Here is a 23,618-nt window from a genome sequence, read left to right as displayed (position 1 = left end):
CAACAGGACAGCACCTTCTAGGAGGACTGCGTAGAGGTTTGTGTGTGTTTATTTGGGCTTTTAAACACAACAGCTGTGAAACGATCATCCTCTGATTCACTGCTTTGTCCTCACTGAACAGAGCTCGCTCTCTGTAGTCACACTGTTGCTCCCTCTGCCACTTTGTATTATCTATATAGTGTATAGTAAACTAGAAAAGTGCACTTAGAAGAGAACAGTTGTTGATCACTCACGGCCCTTACCAGATGATTAAGAGGAGAAAGGAGTAAGAAGTCAATGACTGCATAAGACAGTCAAGTCAATAAAACAGGTTTTTCAATAACTGAATCACCACAAACACGGAGGTCCTTGAGCATACAGTCATGAATGTGCACAGTAAATTTTAGGCTGATGGGTCCAGCAATATGGAAGATTAAGCTGTGGACAGACGGATACACAAACACACTCCTGGTGGAGGTAACAGTGTATTTGTGATGGAGGGTATTTTACTACTTCCAAATACGCATACACTCATAGGTTTCAAATGGGAATGTTTTGGCTGCCAGGCTAGGGGATGAAGTGTGTGTGTGGGCTCACCTGCTTCGTCGTCGGCCTCCTTCAACGCCCGTCACCTGGTCAGCTAGCTCCCAGCGGCCCCACACTCACTTATGTTCGACTCCATTTGACAGTTCATTTTTCACATGTAGCACACGGACAAAACTTAAACAAACGTAATCGCACAAAAGAAAGGAAACACGGTTATCATCTCTCCTCGAGGTACTCAGGGTCACTCTTCTCCGTAACTCCTCCCCGCAACTCTCCTCCACACCTGTCCTGGAACGCCCTCTTAATTACTCAGGCAGGATGGAACTAGGTAAGCCCACCGCCCTAGCCTCACAGACAAACAGGACAGCCAATCACAAGGTGTGTGTCGTGAAAACTGAAAAACCTAAACTCGCTCTTGGTGGACATAGTTACAGGTTTGAGAAATGAGATACAACAGAATCAGTCTTTCATTGTTTTTTATGTTGATGTTTATGTCTGGTCCAAAATACAAAGCTCAGAGGAAATTGCAGTTGACAAGTACTGTGCACATCTGAACTGTGTGCAAGTGGCCTGGAAGGAAAAGGCTGCAGCAGCAGCAGCAGCTGGAACAGAGTCACCTTGAACTAGTCACACTCTCCCACAGACTGACTCACACACAGAGCAATCATGGGGTCAGACTCTGTGCCGGCAGCTAGAGGCCAAAGGTCACATTCAGCCCTCTGGGATCTGTAGTCCAACAAGTGTCAGAGATTTATCACACTGAGAAACAAGCTGATGGATTGATTTAAACTCTCTGTTTAATTCAATATGTGATTGACGTAGGGTTCTAGTTTCAGATGTGTAGAGTGTGTTAAGTCTGTGCCAGCAGACCCACAATGCTTTGTAAAACCTTAAATGACCTATTTGGCACACCCACCATGAAAACAAGCGACCCCGAACCTTTGATTTAATAGAAAAATATGAGGAAAGATGCTAAAGCTGCTGCCCCCGCGACCCGACCCCGGATAAACGGATGAAAATGAGATCAGATGAGATAGAAGGAAAGATGACATTGCAGCTGCTTGTCGTCACCACTGTTAAATTTTTCAGTAGTCACCCAAAGGCATGACTATAATTAGCATAAATTAGGTGTGCACCCACTGTTTTTATTTGGTTTGTGCTAAACGTGAGGAGGAATGGCCTGTCCACTGCTCATTCCATTAAATCAGAACAAGTCTGCATGAGCATGATCACACATTGATTGTTTAGATTTGCTGAAAAGCGCTTTGAGCTGCATTTGAGTGAAATGGTGCAATTATAATAGACTTGAAGCTTATTTAGCTATAATTAAGAGATGTAGTTTTCTGCAAAAAGAGGAAAAGAGGCTAATTTAACAATTGTATACAAATCTAACATTTGTTTAGGCGCAGCAAAAACAGTAATTTTTCAAAGGGACCCGGCTAAGAGAGCAGCGACAGACGCATGGATGGAGAAAAATATGTCACAGAAGAAATTGGCAAAAATACAACCAATGTCACACAGAAGGAAGAGAGACGGTTCTCCACAAAAACAACCCTTTGCTCATTTGTATAAGCAGCTTATCGTGATCCATATTTACATTTGTAGTGTTTTTAGTAATAGGCATTAATATAACACCACAACAGAAGATTAACAGACCAAAACAAAATGTAAGTCAGCACTTTATTAAATCTCCAGCATGAATCTTATCATATTAGCATGTTAGCATGCTAACAGTTAAAAAAATGACAGCAGAGTTTTAGTTTCAGAGGTATTTGGTCTTAAACCAAAGCATTGATAGCTCCATAGGAAAGATTATGGTGGTTTTTTTCCCCCTTTAGTAGTCGTTGAGATATTTGGGTGTGTAACAAAGTGATCGAGAGGCCGGAATCGGCATCTCTTGCGCTGATGCTAGCATTTCTGTGCTATACAACAGAGCACAGTGCACATGACTGTATAATTGTAGATTTAATAAGGAAATATTCACGTGTCCGACAATTATCATGACACCCCCCGTGAGTTTCAAATCAGTTTACATGATGAATTTAAATAACGTTCCTTGTCAAAATCAGGCAAGGATCATCTCAAGGTTATATAGAATAATGTAGTTACCCCCACCCATCAGCCAACCACCCACATGATCAATCACTGTCATACGTGAAGTTCCTCTCTCAGGTTACTGCAGAATAAATGAACACTCTGATTGGTTGAGGTGAGGCTGTTGGTGCGTGACACATTTGCGGTGTCTGGTGCTGGTGCTGTAGTGTGCGTGTTCATGCATGTCCTGTATATACAGTATACAGTACAGTAGTGTTTAACCAGAGAGAGGACTAACCTTTTCAGAGAGGAAATGTCACTGAAGCAAGGTGACATGTAGGACTCTCGTGTGTGTTTGTGTGTGTGTGTGTGTGTGCGTGTGTGCGGGCATGCCCGTGTGTGTGTCTGTGTGTCTGTGTGTCTGTGTGTCTGTGTGTGTGTGTGTGTCCTTCCCTCTTCTCATTTTACACCCTTAATGTCCTCTTTTAAACTCACCGTATGGCTCCAGCTCGGCAATGTAATTATATATACACTGCGTAAGTTCCACCTGGAAAGGCAGGGATAGATACAAATCAATGATAATGCAATAAAGTCTTTACACTTTTTATTATTTTTATTCATGCAGCTGCAAACTTTACCTATTTGGATTTCTTTGCATTGAATCAGTTGCTATCAGAGCCAGGTAATATAAAGGTTTCAAAGTGCTTGCAGACCTGATATGTCGTTATATTCTATGTAGATTTGATTAATGGATTCATGGCAGTACATTGACGACTGGATCAGGGCTAGTAAAGACTGAGACTCGTGTCTCACTGGACACTGAAAGATGATACCAATATCTCCTGTGCTCTGGTGCAGATATCAATTTCAATGCATTTTAAGCAAGCAAGAAGCTCAGGGACATTTGCTTCTTGGAACTTAATATTTCAGTTTTAAATTGCCTTTTTTTCTAAGTATGTTATTTGAATGTGGTTCGACATTAATCCTGAGAATATATTAGCATTTATCAGATTCACGCCGTGTAAAACATTAATTAAAAAACAGTTGGCAAATTACTATTTATTACTTGCTTATCCTCTTATACAGACAACACTGTTGTCTGGTCACAGTCCAGTGAATTACCCTGCTCATTCGCCTCTGGAATAAAGTGCATGTATTCAGTAATCTCATGTGAGTATTCAGGGAAAAGTTAAACCGCAATGCAGTTCAGACAATAGGTTGCTGGCTGTGCAAAAAACAACAACAACAAAAACAAAACAGTAACTTTGTGTTTAAAATCCCCACAGGACTAAGAAGGGGGAAAGGTGTGAACGATGACCAGGTGTTTCTGTTCCACTCGGCAGTCAGAGCCGTGTGTTCCTTCACTCGAGTAATTAGATTTCAGAGGTTCCCACATAGGAATTAAAACGACTGTAATACTGAGAGCTGGTAATGGATTTAAAGTACATTTACATGTGGCCTTAATAATAAACGATCCATCGGTGTAATCTGCTTGTTAAAAAAATTCTAGGATTTGTGGAACTCTTTATTTTTACTTTGCTTTTCTCTCTTGGTGACATAATGAGGGAAAGGAAATGTTATTTATATGCTCAAATCTGCCCTTTACTGCATCTACCTGTAGATGCACTAATGTAAATGCATACCTGCACCTCCTGTATTTCCTGTAACCTTTCGCATGCTGTCATTTGAGAATAATACTGCAGAAATTACTGTTTCTCCACTCAAGTAATTACATTTCAGAGGATCCCACATAGGAGTTGAAGCGACTGTAATTGTGAGAATCTATAATTGATTTAGAATTACATTTACATGTGCCCTTAATAATACTACACACTGTCCATCAGTGTAACATGATTGCTGCAAAGTCATTTGGGACATGTGGAACTCTGTTTTTTTACTCTATATTTTCTTCTATAAGATTATTTACACACTCACATGTGAAGGCTGACCTACTCTTGTGTGTATATGCAGACCCACTAATGTAAATGTACGCCTGCACTTCATATGTCCAGAATATCTTTGGATATTTTTCTATTTTTAGAACATTTTAACGTACAGTATCACGATAATACGGAAACATTTCTAATGTCTCATTGAGTTCTGCATTTAATATTGAAAATAGCAATCGTGACCAAATTAGGTAAAGCACGTCTCTCGACCAAGCTCAATAGTGACTCTTCCTGATTCTTGATATTCCATGCAGTCACTCAAAGTTTGCTCAAACGCTGCGGGAAGAGCTGATTCTTGGAGCTGCAGTGGCTCAGCCCATAGGGGACTCTGCTGGCTACAGTAGGGTCGCCGGTTCGAGTCCATTGTAGTGTGGACTGGTGGCTGGAGAGGTGCCAGTTCGTCTCCTGGGCACTGCCAGGATGTCGTTGAGTAAGGCACCGCACCCCAAACTGCTTGGGGTGCCGATGCATTGGCAGCCCCCTCACTCGTGCATGTATAAAGGTCCTTTTTGTGACTGAATATTATTAATAATAATAGAAAAAAGTTATTATTATTACAGCTATTGCAACCGCATTTGGTGGACGTGTGCAGATATGACGTCTGAGTGGACATATAGGCAATAGGTGGCGCTGTAGCAGCATCATCTAACCATTAAAGACGGAATCTCTGTCTGCGTGTGTAAGCATGAATGTATGAATGAATGACTGGCCTTCACATCGCTCAAGAAGCATTCACCCAATGGACTTCACACTTGGCGGGCGTATTGCTGAGGACCCAAGGGCGTGCCGTGTTGCTTGTGAAGTCGAGCAGCACTTTCGCACAGGCACAACCAGAAGGGGCACTGCACTAGTTGGACTTCCACAGGAAACCGCTGTTTTTTTTCCTGTTTCCAACCAACAGTCACCGTTGTATTAGTGTTTGCATGAGCACAATGCTTCCATAACCTTAACCATGTGGTTATTATTGTTACCATGGCAACAAAACTTGCTTAAACCGAACCAAACCTTAACAATAGTGTTGCCACGTCATAAAACTGATTTGTAAAGGTTTTGAAAGGCACAGACAAATTATGTATTTTGTTGTTTTGATTTGGACTTGTTGCTCTTTTTCCCCCAGTAATTATAGAACCAAATAGTTTTGGTAAACAGCGAACTTTTGATAAATTATAAGGAAACCACATGCCTGTAAAATAAAACCACACAAACTGTTTGGTGCCTGGTGGTCTTGGTGCTACCTGCTAATACATAAGCCCAGTTTCCACCAGTATGAAGTATCATCTGAGCTGATGATCACAAAGTCACATTTTAGCAGCCAGCTTAATATATAATGTCCTGTGTGGAGGTCTTGCTTTTCTCCTCTTTAATCTAACATCAATAAAACATGAGGTGGTGTTTTTTTGTACTGAAGTCAGACTCCCTGTGTCTACCTCTCTCTCACTCTCTCCTTCCCTGTCTATGTTATGTTTTATTGATGAAGGCAGTAGAGACTTTAGGGGATGTCGGTTATTTCAGCTCTAGTTCCTTTGCACACACGCACACACACACACACACGCACACACACGCGCGCGCACACACACACACACACACACACACACACACACACACACACACACACACACACACACACACACACACACACACACACACACACACACACACACACACTGGCCTACTTTCCCAGGTCTTTTCCCTCTGGATGGGTTTTGGACTCTATGGTCACCGTTTAGACACACAAACACACACACACACACACACACACACAAACACACACACACACGGGCATATAGCCACAGACAAGGTCATAAATTACTATAACAGCAGACCTCAGCTGTTTTCCTTTTAATTACTACATCAGGTCTTGTTTTGTTTATTTCATTTCTAATTGTTTATTTTTGATGTTGAGTTGTTGTTGTTAATACTAATACTAATAATAACAGTGATAATAGAGAAATATGAAAGGCATCAAGACAAAATATGGAAGACATTTCCTCCTGTTAAAGGTGTTTGATGGTTTCATACTTAGAAAATAAGAAGCATTACAACAATCAATGTAACTAAATTATGACTAATCTGTGTGTTTCTGTTTTTGATTAAATGTGTATAATACATCGTTTGTCTCTCTCTGTCTGTCTGCAGAGCGTTGTTCGACTACGATGGAAGCTCGTCAGATCTGAGTGCGCCCAACCAGGCCCTGCCCTTTCATTTCGGGGATGTCCTCCACGTGAGCAGCGCCGGTGAAGAGGAGTGGTGGCCCGCCCGCCACCTCAGCCCCCCGCCTCCAAACTGCCCTGAAGTGGGAGTCATCCCCAGCCGCAGGAGGTCAGAGTTCAAAGGGTCTGCGGAGAGAGTGGGCAGCTGAATTTATTGATTGAAGTCCGTGAGCTAGTTTAGGCACTGAAGTCACATGGTAGAAACCTCTCACTGCAACACACAGACAATTTACTGTATATCTTTATCACGACAGTGCACTGAAGCTGTCCGCCCCCCTGCCTGCCTGTCATTTGATGCTACGGCCGCCGCTGTGCATATAGTATTTCAAAAAGCCCCACCTCCACCCTGGAGTCTATCTATTGGCTCTGATGTTTAAAGTCCTCCTCCACTCATACTCTAATGTTAACAAATGTAGTCACCGAAAAGCCTCAACCTAGCACCAACAGCAGTGGTTCCTGTGTGGGGAAAACCATGTTGCAGAGTATTTTCTGCAGACTGTAAAACATGTCTGCAGTGGGACTTTAAGAGGGAAGTTAGGGTTGTTGTTCCCCACTTCCTGCTTTCCTAAAACTGGAGAGGGAGCGACAAGGTCAGAGCCTAGGCGCCAAACATCAATGCTGTACACAATCTATATTCACACAATCGATTCCATACGAGTTGCTGTTCATCTCCTACTCTTCGTCTCCTCTTTCTCCTATCCTTTTCTGCTGCTCCTCTCCTTCTTTCCTCTCCTTTCTCATCCTCTTCCTTCTTCTCTTCCTGTTTCTGTTTGACCTGCTCCTCCTTTTTTCTTTCCCTCATCCTCCTCCTGTCGTTGTCCTCCTGCTGTTTGACCTGCACCTCCTCCTGTCCTTCCTTCCCTCCAGTCCTCTCGTCTTTTCCTCCTTGTTCTCTTCTCTTCTCTTCCCCTTCCCCCTCTACTTCTCCTCACCTCCTCCTGTCCCCTCCTCCTCCTCTCCTCATCCTCATTTCATTCCTATTTCTCTTTCACCTGCTCCTCTTCTTTTCCTTCCCTCCACCCCCATTCTCTCCTCATTGTACTCTTCTCCTTCTTCTCTAAATCTCTTCCTCCTCTTTCACCTACGTCTCTTCATCTCCTTCCCTCCTCTCCTCCTTGTTATTCCTCTCCTCATCTTCGCCTTCTTTCCTCCTCCCTCCTCCTTCCTTTTCACCTGCACCTCTTCCTTTCCTTCCCTTGTCTCCTATCCTCTCCACCTTGTTTTCTTCTCCCTTTCTTCCTCTTCCTCCTCACCTCCTACTGTCCTCCCATCCTCGCCTCTTCACCTCCTCTTCCTTCATGTCTTCCTCTCTCTGTTCCACCTCCCCCTCCTCTGCTCCCCTTTCACGTCCCCTACATTTTTTCCCGCTCCAGGACAGCTCTCAGCGGTGAAGAGTTTCAAATTGGTTTCAGTTTACGTTGATGTGACATTTTGCTCCCGGCCCATAACACCGCAAATATCATCATTATGTAGAATCTGCCGAAATGTAAACCTGTGGTGGAAGCTCCTTCCTCTCACCTCCTCCTTGTTTCCTAGCGGAGGAGGTGACAGACAGATGCTGATAGGTTTCGGAGGTGAGAAGAGGAGATGATTTAGAACAAGTGTGTGTGGCGCAGAGAGAGGCGATGAGAGCGATGTGTGTTGAGATGGAAGGGTAGAATAAAAAGAGGGATTAGAGGCAACAAAGATGAGTGGGAGGGAGAGAATTGAAACATGAGAGGGATGGATGTAGAGATGGTCTCTCCGAGGTTTAGACGGTGGGGTATTAATAGACGGAGGTGTTACAATAGAGGCTGGTGCATTAGGGGGTAATGAAAAACTTTACTTATTATAAAGAAAAATATGAAAGAAGATATTACATCCACCGGAGGTTTAGTTATTAAAAGAGGATACAGGATATTATAATATAAGAAATAATTGAAATAAGCAGTTTTTTTATATTAGCTCCCCCTCCTTCTCCCTTCCTTTTCTCCTCCACCTCCTTCTTTTGCCGTCTTTTTGTTCCAGCTGCTCGTCGTCTTATCCTCTTACCCATCTTCTCTCCTCCATCCTCTCCTCCTTCTTCTACCCCCCCACCACCACCACCAACACCACCACCTCTCTGTGCTCCACCCACCCCTCCTCCTCTTCTGTTCTTCACCTCCCCTCACCTACTCTCCTTCTGTCTTCCTCTTCTTCCTTTTGTTTTGCTCCTGTCCTTCTGCCCTCTCTTCCTTCTTCTCTTCCTCTTAACGCTTCACTTGCTCCTTCTGTCATCCCCCACCTCCACTGTCCTCTCTATCTAACCACTGTATTTTTGCATTTTAATTCAATTCTCGCCGTGTTATTTAAGTATACAAAAGAGGAGAGAGAACAGGAGACCATAGAAACACAGGTTTGAAAGGAGAAACAAATACAACTCCTGTGCTGATGCAGGAGTGTAAACCTGCTCACGTGAAGGTATTGTTTGCTTTTAAAGCCTTTCAGAGCCGAGCTGTCATCGGGGATTAAAGCCAAAGAATAGCCTGCAGTCGAACATTGTTCCTTTCGTCATTATTGTAATTCCTACCATGGACCCAGACGCTGCCGGTCTGTTTTCAGCGCCAGTTGTTTTGCTGTTTACAGACATTAGGAGGCTAAAAGCTGCATTATTCAAGACTTCGTTTAAAGCGCATCTGGGTTTTCAGCCTAAATTATAAAATAAGGCTTCAAGAGAGAAACAGGCCCCTGAGCTGAGACGCTGGAGGTTCACCTGATTTGAAATTCTTGCGGACAGGAAGTGGCAAAAAAAAAAAAGACAAAACCGTCCAGAGCAAGCAGAACCGAACCCCCCATGAGGACAAAGTGCCTTTTCTACCCTGAGACTAAAGACTTTACGTCTGGCCTTCCTTTCATCCCTTTGCATTTGTTAATCACATCCAGATGAGTGGACATGAATCTGACGTGGACATGTTCTGCTCTGTCAAGTTACATAACGTCTGGATATTAGCGTCCATAAAAATGCAATCAACTATCTCTCACTACTATTCAAGAATCCTATAATCGCACAGTGCTGCTCAGAGTGAGACCCAAAAATACATCAAATTACTTTTTGAATAAAGCGACGATATTCCGACTTTATCTGTGTATTTTTTGGGATGTAACAATACAATACAATCGATTTTAAGTACTTCTACAGTACAGTTCGACTGCCAAATGCTGTAAGAGGATTCTGTGATAACAGGTTTGATCTGCCAGACACAGGAGGAGATCAAATAAAGTTCACGTTCGCCTGGTTTAACCCCCGTTAACTGTTGTGTAGGCAGTGTTGCACAATGAAGGAATGAATAATGTCTGACATGCCTGAAGAAAGATTGATGCTTGATTTGTTCCCGTTTCTGAAATTTTCCTTCACAACAAATCTTGCTTAAGTGTCATCTCAGCATTTCCCTTAACGCTTTGTTTTTACTTCCCTGTCCTTCACATCTCACAGGGCAGAGAAAAAGGAGAGGTCGAGGTTAAAGACGGTCAGAGTGGCGAGGTCGCAGGACAGATCGGTGAGTAGCGACCTCATTTATCAACCTTTAGGGCCCTCATAAAGGTCACAGAGTCTAAATAGAGTTAACCTTGTGGTGCACTTAAGTGGGTATTAGTAAGAGGGATAAAGTCAGAAGAAACAACCATCCACCCTTTTCATTTATAACAGTAAAACTAAAGGCTGTTGTTGAGATTAAACCCTCTTCACGACAGGGTTCTCTTATTCCCTCATGTGTCAACTACGATTAAAAAAACAGCAACATGAAACCTGGATACCACGAGGCTCTTACTGTAGATGAAGATGAAAACCCGAACTCGAATGTGTTGACACGCTGTTGAGCCATGTGCACAAAGTGTTTTTCCGCCCGACGGCTTAATTATATATGACTGAGCTGCTGATAAAATCAAGGGTAGAAACAATACTTCCACACAGACATGTTGGACTTTTCTACCATTTCTCATCAAGCTGTTTCAGCGAGCGTCATCCTTCGCCGTGTACTTTTCCCCTGTACTTGGATCCCTTTGTTTTGGTTTAGTACCATACTCTGTGTCCTTGTCTGCATTTGGGTCTGGTTCCTCTGTGTTATTTCCTGTCCCGTTCATGACAGTGAGAGCACAGCACTTCATGTTTGTTTGACACATACACAGTCATACACGGTGCAACATGTAGTTAAAATTCTTTAGGCTCAAAAAGCATCTGAAAATCCTGTAGAATCAAATAAAATAGGTTAAATATTTCACAAAGAATCAATAAAACAAACAGTACTTTAGAAAAAATAAATGAATCAGTGTGGCCATGGGGGGTTCAGCAAAATGGAAACAATATAGGTAAACATAACATAGCAAATACATGGAAAATTAAATAAAAGAGAAGTATGATCTGTGTGAAGCTCATTTCATATGCAGCAAAACTAAACTAAACTGAAACTAAAGCGACAAAATAAGGTTGAAAAATATAAAGGAATTAAAATAAAAAAGTAAGTGCGGATCTAAAAACAGCTCCATGTTCTGGTAACATGAAGCCGTGCAGTTCATATTGTAGATCCTGCAATATTAATCCTCCTAGGATCAAATGCCCGCTCTACAGACAGTAGATCTGATTATTTTAAAAATGGAGTATTATTAAATGGATATTTTATTATTAAACTGTAGCATTCTGAATGAGCTGCATCTGTTTAAGGGGAGACACCACAGGGGGATATGGTGGACAAATCTAACTAGTGGATATCACCATGAAACTTCCTCAGTTGATTAATCGTTTTTTTTTTTGTTGTCTGATATGTTATGTTTAAATATGCAACTGTTGCATTATCTTATTAAATATGTACTTATTTGCGTACATTTACAAAACAGAAATCTGAACATCGGATAAAGACAGCTTCAAAGAGAGTTAAGGGTTTTTTTCAGAGGCAATCTTTCTCTTTAAAAACTCCATAAATTAGAAATAAATATTGTCAATAACCATAAAAAGTCCAGATGTTCCTGATGTTGAGATGATTATTTGTTCTTAGTCAACCAGTCATAAATTATGATAATTCTGATAACTCTTCTCTTCTTTCTGCTTACTTTTAAAAGGGTATTACTCACTAGGCTCTGCTAAGAATATATCACATCACTAATAACACATTCATATTCACAAATAGGCTTCACTCTTCAGCTAGCACTAGATTTTAAGAGATAACAGTCTTTTCTATAGAGCAACAGTTGTGAAATGAACAAACTGATGAAAAATGAGCTGATTAAAATCAGCATAAAAACACCTGTAACTCTGAAAAGTGTCGACGAATTCAATTAGAAGCTAATTAAAAGTACAAACTAGCTTTTTATCACTCTGATGTTTAGAAAGTTTCCAGTCAGAGCTCAAAAGGCAAAGCGACGCCGAGGCTTTAATCACACTTCACAGGGCGTGATGAGACACGAGTCTAACACAAGCTATTGATATCACTGTGGTGTCAGCTCGCTCTCTGTTTTCCTCGCACTGTGTGAATCAGCAAGTCTGCAATCAGCAACTCTGCACGGCGAAGAGCTGATAATTAAAAAATGATCACACACGCACGCACACACACACACACACACACACACACACACACACACACACACACACACACACACTGGATGCTGAATCCTGCAAATTAGTCTTGCTCACTCAAACTGTGTGAGTGTGTGAGAAATAGAAAACCCATGAGCTTTCAAATAAAGCTTCTGCTGATAACAGTCAAGATACTGTTATGATCATCTTCTATATGATGATTAATACTCTCTCTCTCTCTCTCTCTCTTTCTTTCTCCCTCTTTCTCTCTCTCTGCAGGATCAGGATGATAATGGTAGGTACTCTCTCCATCAGTGACACCTGCTGGTCAGTATATGTAACTACAGCGCCTGACACTATCTCACGTTTCACCTCCACTTTCATATTATCTCCTCCTTCAAACTCTAAAAGGAGGAGGAGGAGGAGCACGAGGATGAAGCTGAGGCTGTACTGAAATGGACAGTAAAGTCGACTTTGAGGGACTGTAGAGTTTCAATCCATAAGGCCACTGTCCAGGACATCTTAACTGTGGAGTTGTAGGTCTGGCAGCAACCAAAAGTGTCCTAGCAATTAGTACTGAAAATGTTCTGCAGTAGAACACAAAACAAATGTCCAGTGGTACTACTCAGATGTGACACTTGAGAAAAAGCAGCAATATCACATTATCGAAACACTCCCTTGGGGCGACAGTAGCTCAGTCCATAGGTGACTTGGCTGGGAACCATAGGGTTGCTGGTTCAAGTCCCTGTTAGGACCATGTATGGAGCGTGGACTGGTGGCTGGAGAGGTGCCAGTTCATCTCCTGGGCACTGTTGAGCAAGGCACCGAACCCCCAACCGCTCGGGGCGCTGGTCACTGGCAGCCCCCTCGCTCTGACATCTCTCCTTAATTGCATGTATATAGGTCCTGTCTGTGCATGTGTGTGTTTCGGGCCTGTATGTGTGTAACATGTATAATAATAAGAGTGAAAAAATTCAATTTCCCTGTGCGGGATAAATAAAGTAATTCTTCTTCTTCTTCTCTCTACTGGATTCAAAGTCCAATTTAAGTGAAAGTACCCTAAGTAGGCAGTAACATGTACTTAAAGTATCTAGAGTAAAAGCGCTTACAGGATAATTTTACTCATTTTATATACTGATTGGTGATTAAAAATCTTAATTTGTAGAGCAGCTCGTAATAACTATAGAAGGAAAGAACGAGGTCGAGGGTACAAGCGGCCAAAATGGGTTTTCTCAGGAGGGTGGCTGGAGTCTCCCTTAGAGAGAGGGGGAGAAGTTCAGCCATCTGTGAGAAACTCGGAGTAGAGCCGCTGCTCCTTTGCGTTGAAAGGAGCCAGTTGAGGTGGTTCAGGATCATCTAGTAAGGATGAACCCTGGGCGCCTCCCTAGGGAGGTGTTCCAGGCACGTCCAGCTGGGAGGAGGCCTCGGGGAAGACCCAGGACCAGGTGGAGAGATTAGATCTCCACACTGGCCTGGGAACGCCTCAGGATCCCCCAGTTAGAGATGGTTAATGTGGCCCGGGAAGTTTGGGGTCCCCTGCTAAAGCTGCTGCCCCCACGACCCGACCCCGGATAAGCGGTTGAAGATGAGATGAGAAGATGAGTACAATATATTCCTCTGAGATGTCGTGTAGCATACGATCCAAATGCTATATACTGCACTTTCTACCACTGCAGATGTTTGTTGTGTTTCTGGGAAGTTTGTGATGACAGCAGAAAGCCTGCATTGCAGTCTGACACACAGCGCATGTAGGCGTTTCTTTATCCACACAGATACGGTTGTGTGCCTGCTGCCAGCTTCATTTTATTCATATTGAGTATTTCCAAGTGATAATGCAGCTTGTTATGCAGTGTTTGGAGGCTCTGCTGCCTCACATTGCCCTCTGGTGCAAGGAGTTGTGTATCTTAATCATTTTGAAACAGTTCTTTGTAGTTTTAACCTGCATAGCCGCGGGTAGTGAGGCAAAAAAAAAAACAAGCTGTGTAAAAATAAACTTGAGGCACAGGTGCGTGCAGCTTCTGTGGTCCCTGTAACAGCTTCAGTTGGATGTACTGGACGTGCATGGCTGTGGGCATGCCGCATACGCACCCAATGTATTTTGGCCTGGACGAAAGATGCTATTGAGTTGCATTATGGGACTTTTGCTGCTTTGATTGTGATCGTTCTGGTCCCCCTAACTTTATGGAAGTACAGCACTAAATCACTTGAGTTACCCTTTAAAATTTCTCTTTTATCTCATGAGAAAAAGTAGAATATTTAATGTTCAAATTGATTGTTTTCCAGAGGATTCCTCTTGGCTTTGTGGAACCTTTTTATTAATGTGATGAAGTAGAAATTCTAAAGAAAGTTGCAAACTCGCTTTGAGGCTGTAATGCTCAGGTGTCCATATACTTTTGGCCACATCCTTTTGGTTTCGCTTTAGATTGTGTGATGCATGCTGGGATAGGCTCCGGCCTCATGCTCACCTGCACAGAACTCACTCTGCGGACTCTAAAAAGCAGCGAAAATCTCTTCTGGTCTATTTCATGTGGTGTTGTATCTTTGTTTTATTTATTTGAATGTATTTTAATTTATTACCTTGGTTTTATTACGGTGAAAGGTGTAAATAAACTTTGCTTTCTTGCTGAACAGGACGAGCGAATATAGAAAAACGGATGCGTGGAATGTGTGTGGCTGATGTTTCCTGTTACAGCTGAAAGTGCGGCATAGAAACAATATGTCTGTGTGTTTGTCTGCATCTGTGTGTTTGTACGTGTGTGTGTTGCTGACTCTGACCTGTCTTGTCCTTCCAGAGCTGGTAACCTCTGGCACCAGCGATAGTGAGAGTAGTTCCTGTAAGTCTAGACCCTCCTCTTTCTTTCTTTCTTTCTTTCTTTCTCTCTGTCTTTCTTTCTGTCTCTCTTTCTTTCTGTCTTTCTTTCTTTCTTTCTTTCTCTCTCTCTTTCGTTCTTGTCCAATTTACTTGTGTGTGTGTTTCTTTGTGTGTGCTAGTTGGTAGCATGCATACATGCACATGTGCTTTTGCATGTTGTGATTCATGTGTTTTTATGTGCATGTGAGTATTTTTGTGTGCGTGCGTGCGTGCGTGCGTGCGTGCGTGCGTGTGTGCGTGTGTGTGTGTGTATGTGTGTGTGTGTGTGTGTGTGTGTGTGTGTGTTTGTTTGTGTGTAAGTGACCTCTCTCTGCTTCTCCAGCCTGCTTTTTCCAGAGCTGTTGAAGAAGTTTAGTCCCAAAGTAGAAAAGGGTCGGGTGTGTTTTATTGTCAATAATCCAGCCCACTGTGCCTCTAAATGTGTTCATCATTTCTGTTTGTCCGATCAGCTGGCCAGGAGGAGATCTTCCTCACCTACCAGCCTGTCATGCAGCAGGAAGGTCAGGAAATGTGGTTACTGAAGGCATTCAACAGCATATACACAAATATTTAGCAATAGTTTTTATTTCCAAATGTTGGCATTGCTTAACTCTGCTTACTCAGTGTGTCCTTGTTCTGTTTGTCGTATCCCAGTTAATTACACACGGCCAGTCATCATTCTTGGTCCAATGAAAGATCGGATCAATGATGACCTCATCTCCGAGTTCCCCGACAAATTTGGCTCCTGCGTCCCACGTGAGTGTCTTAACTTAGTGATCAATCCCAGCAGTGGCCTTTAAAATAACACTGAAAACAACACTGAAACTTTGCTCACAAGGAAAACAAATCATAATTAAAACTATAAAAAAATATAGATATTTTTATATGAAGCTGTAATGAAATCGGACATTTTTATTAACTCACTAGAAGAAGTGAACAGAAAGTAAATGTCATGTCTGATTATGCAGCGCAACAGACTTTTTAATATGTTTAAGGTTTAAATCCTCGTGCGAAACTGCAAAGAAGTCAAAGATGAGAAGTGAGCTGCAATGCCACCATCTTTACTTATATCCAAACAATTGATTATTGGTAGTTTTTAGATATAAAATATGTAATAAAATATGTGCTTGGGGTGGATATGGAGTTAGATATTACATAGCATTAACCAAATACCTTAACATTTACAGCCTAAGTTAGACTTTGACACCTGTCGATTGACACACAGAAGTAACGCCTGAAAGGGACGTGATCATCAGGTATATGAGGTTTTTATATTTATTCTTAAATAGCTTAATGTGTGTATCGATGACCCTCAGACACAACGCGGCCACGGCGAGACTACGAGATGGACGGCAGAGATTACCACTTCATGTCCTCCAGAGAGCTCATGGAGTCAGAGATCCAGGAACACAAGTTCATAGAGGCCGGACAGTATAACAACCATCTGTATGGAACCAGCATACAGTCGGTCAAAGAAGTCGCCGAAAAGGTGAGTTTAAAGAGAGCATGAGGAAAGAGAGATTTGACGCATAGGTGAGAGGAAACAGAAACAACTCTACGTCTCTCTCGCAGGGTAAACACTGTATACTGGATGTATCAGGGAATGCGATAAAGCGTCTCCAGTTGGCAGGCCTTCATCCCATCGCCGTCTTCATAAGACCACGCAGCGTCGACAACATCCTGTAAGCCATCTGAATATGATGTCATCAAAATGTCCGTTAAGTTGCTCGTTTTTAAGCTTTCTGGCATATCACGTGTCCCTCATCAGCAGATAAGGAAGTCCTTTCCTCTGAGCACTTGTAGATTCACTCCCCCATGTTGGCAGTCCATTTATTTGCGTGTTTTGGAGCTTTCCGTTTTATTACATGGTCCTCATCAGCAGCTCGACCCTCAAGCTCAACTTTCCAAAACAACTTGGATGAGAGATCCTAAAAAGTGCTCAGAGGATTGGGATTCTACTTCATGACACCGGAGCAGGCTCCTATCAGCTAACGAGGACAATGTTATATGGTTGAAAGCTCCAGAACATCCAACTAAATGCACTGAGACTCATAAAACTATCTTGAAACACACTGTAGGCTAGCTGCAACTTGGCCAATGCTATATTCTCTCAATCTTCTTTATTGTGTAATTTGACGCTTGTTTAACTTCACAGTGAGGTCAAAGAGGTCCCTGAGGGTTTAGTTTCATGTAAAAGCTGTTTTAGATCCTTGTTCTACATCTTGACGTTTGTTCCTCTTGTGTGTCTCTCCAGAGAGATGAACAAGCGCCTCACTGAGGAGCAGGGGAGGAAGACCTTCGACAGAGCTGTCAAACTGGAGCAGGAGTTCACAGAGTTCTTCACCGGTTAGTTCACCAGCACACAAACACGTACACAAAACAAAAGCAAGCACTGTAACCCATTTGTTTTCTGTGGATTGCTGGTAATAGTATGTTTTGGTAAATGTTCAGGGTTCAAACGGGTGCTCGACATCCTTGAAAATGCTTGAATTTTTATGTTTCAAGGTTTGAAAAGTGCTTGAATTTTGGATAAAGTGCTTGAAAATGCTTGAAATTGTATCCACATTTCTTTCACAACAAATAGATTTAGAAATACAATTAAATGTCTTATCCTTTTGGTATTACAGAACAGTTTTAGTTGTTTATAACATAATACCATCTCTTTTAATGTGATTTTAATGAAAAAAGTGAAATAATATCTGTGTATTCGTAGAAATATGTCATTTAAAAGCTTGAAAATGGACCTTGAAAGTGCTTAAAAAAGTGCTTTAATTTGACCTGAGAAAAGGTGTAGAAACCCCGATGTTGTTCTTGGATATACATTTCTCTCTCTCTCTCCCTCTGTCTGCAGCTATAGTCCACGGCTCATCTCTGGAGGAAGTGTATTCACAGGTGAAGCAGATCATCGAGGAGCAGTCTGGTCCTTACATCTGGGTGCCCACCAAGGAGCGACTCTGAATCAACACACACATGCTACATGATCATACACATCACTCTTTCAACACTTCCTACATCTCAGATTTTCTATTATCAGCCTGCTCGCTCTCTCTCTCTCTCTCTCTCTCTCTCTCTCTCTCTCTCTCTCTCTCTCTCTCTCTCTCTCTCTCTCTCTCTCTTTCTTTCTCTCTCTCTCTCTCTCTCTCTCTCTCTCTCTCTCTCTCTCTCTCTCTCTCTCTCTCTCTCTCTGTCTGTCTCTTTCTCTTTCCCTCTGTCTCTCTCGTACACACACATCACTAAACACAAACACACACACATTTACACAAGCACACAAAGTCGGACGAGGCTGGGACTATCTGGGACTGCTACTTCCTGAAGTGGGAGGGGCTAATGTCCGTCCAGCAGCCTATAGGTGGATCTTCCTACAGCTCAGTTCCTTAATGTTTAAGGAGGTGGTTCAAATCAAGGCGACATGTACCATTATCTGATTTGATTTCATTATTGTTCTTCTTATTGTTGTTGTCGTTGTTGTTTTCATATTAACGAAGGGTAATGCATTCATGTATGGGTTTGTAATGATAATATTGTCACCAAGAGGCAGACTTTTGCACGCTGTAGCTTTAAGAGCATGTTTTTGGGACAAAATCTTGATCTCCTTCCCGGTCTGTCTGTCTTTCCTCATGGCATTGCTCCCGTTTAGTCTTTTTCTATCTTTCTCTTATATCCCTTCCTCCTCCTTTTCCCCCTTAGGCTACAGACTTAAGATATGGGGCGAACACTTTATGATGTGCCCCAGCATTTTGGTATTAAAAGCCAAAATTGAACTTTAGTACAATTACTGTTTAGAGACGTAGCAACAAAATAATCACGAGCAATTGAGGATTTCTACGATTGAGGCCCTTGTTGATATTTGTTGTGACAAGCAAGAATTCTCAATCCCAATTTAAGTGAAACTAAATTAGATCGTTTTAAAACAAATAAAGTATAGGGCCTCATAATGGATTTGGAGCCCTGAGCCTGTATTTCTCACATTTCTCACATTTACTGAAAGTAAAGATTAGAACACATTTATTAAGCATCTCACTCGTATTTGCAGCAGAGTGTATGAGTAACCTTTAAAAGAAGCCTTCAAGTGATCAGATGATTGACTAGAAGGGCACTCGGAGAGCACAGACCTCTGCCAAGACCCTGAGAGAAATGGTAAAGAAAGTGGAAAAGAATTTTTGCACCTGCCCCGTGATTCAGAGCCAGAGCCAGTATTTTAAGGCTTCTTCCTTGGCCTATGTTACACCCTTTAAACAAGTTTTATGAAATTTGGTCCAGTATTTTTAAAACGTATCCTTTTTTTTCTTTTAAACATAACCCCCTTAGTGGAGGTAATTCCACGTACGCTCAGAATAGGAGCAGCCAATCCAAGATAAGGATTTATAAACAACTGCCCTATTCAAAAAATGCTTCTATTTCACTCAGTGATGTTATTCTGCGTCAGTCATTTTAATTATTAAAAAGTTCATGTGAAATCCTCAATGTATCCAGTAGAAAGTTATGGATAAAATATTGGGCTTAAATGGAAACAAGAAGAAAGTGAAAGTGGAGCAGGAAATACATTCTGTTGTTGGCAGACGAGGTGCACCAGAGAAAACAGATAATGAGGGCAAATTAGTGTTACACTGACGAGTGCAGATAATGAAGATGTATTTGCAAACAGAATCAATGACTTTATTCTTGTTGTTTGCACTCTGATAAACACGAGAAGCAAATAGAAGAAAAAGGAAGTAGTAAGGAAGTAAAAGTGTAAAATCCACTTAAATGTTCAATTCCAATGCAAATAATAGACTAAGCTACTGTAATATACTGTGCAATCCTTCTAAATCACATTCAAGAATGTACAAGTGAAGCATTTTAAGTCCAACAAATTCACTTTAAGCCGTTTGATAAATGCGGGTCCAGAAGCTCCATTTAAAAAAACTTTATTACCCAAGTTCCTGTCCCACTAGGACTTCTCTGCCTTCAATCCTCCTCTCTGTCTCCCGCTTTCATCTCTCTCCTCCTCTCCTCCGCCACATTCACAGTGTGTCATTAGTCGAGCACTCCAGCATCAAACGGTGTATCATCTTCATCGACACTATCATCACGATCATAATCATCAGCATCATCGTTATAGCTTTCCTTCCGTAGATGCACTAATGAGGGCTGGTTTCTTAAAAGCATCTTTGAGCATGACAGAACTGATCCCAGTGTTTCTGGTGTTTGGACGTGTGGTACACTCACTTTTCATTCAGCTATCTGTGGTTATTATGCCGGTTTGAAAGACCTAACAAAGTCAGGGAACTCTTTATGGTCATTTGCTGTATGTCATGCTATTGTTGCGTAGTTTAAGACACAAGGCGAACTCCTCTGGTGAACGCTGCTGTCACGACCCACTAATTAACTGCATTAGCTCTTTTTTTCCACGCTGGATTCATACGTTTAAGCTTTCAGTCCCAGTGTGCATGAATGACACCTGAAACTAGCTCCATTTGTGACCTTAGTGCTCCATACATCACTCCATGATACAGGCACATGGTGGACAATCAAAGCGTTGTCTTTTTACCTGTCGTCCAGCAGTGGCTTGAACCATCAAAGGTGTTTTCATTAACACACAGATGTCTAAAGTCTGCCCAGAAAGATTGAAGCACCATTTTCCATTTTTTGCTATGTGCAACTTTACAGTGAAAGAAGCCTTTCGATGCCGGCTCTATCAGTCACGTGACAATCGCTGTGCCAATCTCTCGACTGAGGTTAACACACATCACAGAACATATAAACCTTAACTTGTACTGAACACAAAAAAGAAGAGAGGAAAATCCACACTTTGTTGTATGCAGTTACGTACAGGCCTGCATTGAACCCAACTTGAAAACAACTTTTCTTTTCACTCTTTTATAAGATGGTAAATGTCTGGTTCGAATCCCGGCTGGGGCCCTTCTGTGTGGAGTTTGCATGTTCTCCCCGTGTCTGCGCGGGTTTTCTCCGGGTTCTCCGGCTTCTTCCCACAGTCCAAAGACATGCACGCGTTAATTGATAACTCTAAATTGCCCGTAGGTGTGAATGTGAATGGTTGTCTGTCTCTGTTTGGCTCCAGTCCCCCCCGCAACCCCGATAGGGACAAGCGGTTGAAGATGGATGGATGGATTTGGAGGGGGTCCCTGTTTTATATTATGCGTGAGCATGAGGTTTACTGGTGGCAACATGGTTAACGTTACACCCCTGATTGACAGTTGGTGGCAGGATCAGTGTCACCATCTGTGAAAATACTCCATTTAAATAGTGGTTTATCCTCGAGCAAACATTTATTCCTTTTTTCCGGGCAGATAATTGACATCTGTGAGATCATGACAGTATCTTTGTAGATGCAACCCTCTGCTGGGTAACAGGTACAAAATAACGATTTGGCTTTTTCCCTTAAAGCAACTATAATCAATATTTTTATAATAACAATGTATCAAATGACAATGTGAACTCAGTGTGTTAATGTGAACATAGAATTATCACCTGAATCTGCAACTCTCCTCGCCTTTACAGAGCTTTATAGTGAGTTTCAGTTCATCGTTAATCCGTCTAGACCACAACTTTATTGTTTCAGTTCACTCTCACAACTCAGAGTCGTGTTTGGTCGCAGCAGGCTGCTGTTTTCATTGAAAAAGTTGTAAAAACTCACTATACACAACCTGCTTAGCACCAAAAACGACAGACAGACGCAGTTAGCGACTAGCTGGTGAAGCGTTCTACAGCTGAGGAGCCAGATATTTCCCTAGATGGTGGAGACCAAAAACAGAGCTAAAAGAGAGTGAAGTCACAAATGGGGCTTACCTGAAACATGACAAGTGTAACATTTGAAATACTGAGATGCTTTTGGTAACACAGCCCCTGTATGGACCTTGTCAGCCACCCACTTCCCATCTCCACCCTCAACCCCCCCCCCAAGGCGACTCCTCCAAGCTGACTGGAGATCAGAGACGCACAGAAAGACCGTTCTGTCAACAGAGTAGCTCTTAGACCCAAACGGTAGATAGTTTTGACCACATGTGTTTTGAAAGCTTTAATATTTCCTCACAGAATGTCCAGTTGAATCATTTCTCGCCATCCGTAGTCCTCCATGAATCCAGTAAACCAGTGGTGTTGTCAGTTGACAGAATTGGACAGACTGTGTGACTCTGGCTGTGTTTTAGCCAGGGGGCCATGCCACTGTCTGTTAGAGTAAAGCACCGATGCAAAGAATCTATTACAGAGATGGGTCTATATCTAACATATTATAATATTTATCCCTGCTCTAACTGCCTATTTTGGTACAAAAATAATAAAAGTCTTTCTTGAGATTTACTGAAATCCCTTGACCGATGAAGGGAGATGATTGTTCTTTTTTTTGTGTCGTGGAATGTGTTTGATTGTGATTATATGATATTACTATAAATATGAATATATTTTCCTTTACTTTCACTTCTACTGCAGAGTTGTAGTGTTCTCTATTGATGTCTGATGCAGCTCCTTTTAGCAGAGACACCAGGCTTCATGGCCGGGAAGGTGAAGCACCTGCACACTCTTCCTAAAAAATGGCACTTCATTCTCTGCCCGAACCCGATTGGGCCTGACCTGTCCAGGTTATTACAAAACAGACTTTAAATCAGGCTCAGGCCCAAAACTGCTTCTGGGTCGGACAGAAACAATGCAGGTTCATGCTAACAGTTGCTAATTAGCGCTAAACACAAAGTACAACTGAGGCTGATGGGAATGTTATTAGTTTAGCAGGTATTTGTTCATAAACCAAAGCATTGGACAAATATACATTTAAACCAGATGAAACGTAAGAGGATCACGATAATTACTATCCTGGTGGGAAGGCAAACGCTATGGCAGTCGATCCAATAGCTGTTGCAACATTTCCCTGGAAGCCACGAGCCGAATCTGCAGCAAAACATCGCTCTTAACCACAGTCATGGTCAAACGTGAACAAATCATTTAACTTTGGGTTTTTATGCCAACAACGATCTATTTTCTCAGCTGGATATTTGAATTTGTTTTCTGCAAATCCCCAGCCACTACAAAGAGGTCAATAACATTTCACTTATTTAATTACAAGCAAGGCTGAAAGTCTAAAAGTGAAGTTTCTCCTTGTTCCTACACTTCTCATCGACTGTGTGACCAAGGGTCTGGGATTTCACACACATTTTTTCATGTGCTCATATATTCAACAGTCTCTAACCTTTCTTTTTACTTACACAAAAGGTTTCTTTCTTTTTCACACATTCTCTCATACGGTACGTAACACGTTCACTAGTTATTCAGTCACTGTGCAGCTGCAGAGTCACTGTTGGTCAGTTTATAGAAATGAGGTCGCACCTGACAGCAGCTATGGAAAAAAGAAGACCTCATGTTGGGCATGTAGAGCCCTACTGAATTCATTAACCAAATGCCAGTGTGATAACACTTTTGCTTGTTTTCAACTGAAAAATAAGACATAATATAGTAACCATTCTTAGGTTTTCATAACCAAAAGGTATCAATCAGTAAATGGGTTTCTTTAAAGTGCATTTAAACCCAAGTAAGTA

General features: G+C 42.0%; 1 protein-coding gene across 4 annotated transcripts in view; it reads left to right on the top strand.

Moving 5' to 3' along the window:
• LOC310945059 (disks large homolog 4-like) overlaps positions 1 to 22,350 on the top strand; it is a 124,332-nt gene extending 101,982 nt beyond the window's left edge. For 3 of the 4 annotated variants that reach the window (XM_083911003.1, XM_083911001.1, XM_083911002.1), the window contains 10 exons: positions 6,645 to 6,827; positions 10,170 to 10,233; positions 12,522 to 12,537; positions 15,035 to 15,076; positions 15,564 to 15,614; positions 15,748 to 15,849; positions 16,410 to 16,582; positions 16,666 to 16,775; positions 17,348 to 17,439; positions 17,945 to 22,350. In XM_083911003.1, the coding sequence (XP_083767129.1) occupies positions 6,645 to 6,827; positions 10,170 to 10,233; positions 12,522 to 12,537; positions 15,035 to 15,076; positions 15,564 to 15,614; positions 15,748 to 15,849; positions 16,410 to 16,582; positions 16,666 to 16,775; positions 17,348 to 17,439; positions 17,945 to 18,051 (940 nt within the window). In that variant the 3' untranslated portion in view covers positions 18,052 to 22,350. The remainder of the gene's footprint in view (positions 1 to 6,644; positions 6,828 to 10,169; positions 10,234 to 12,521; positions 12,538 to 15,034; positions 15,077 to 15,563; positions 15,615 to 15,747; positions 15,850 to 16,409; positions 16,583 to 16,665; positions 16,776 to 17,347; positions 17,440 to 17,944) is intronic. The other variant, XM_083911004.1, reaches the window with a different exon arrangement.
• Positions 22,351 to 23,618: the final 1,268 nt, after the last annotated feature.

The sequence above is a fragment of the Echiichthys vipera genome, assembly GCF_963691815.1.
Source record: "Echiichthys vipera genome assembly, chromosome: 3".
Classification (NCBI taxonomy): domain Eukaryota; kingdom Metazoa; phylum Chordata; class Actinopteri; order Perciformes; family Trachinidae; genus Echiichthys; species Echiichthys vipera.
The sequence above is the reverse complement of the archived record's forward strand: the minus strand, read 5'-3'. Positions and strand labels throughout refer to the sequence as shown.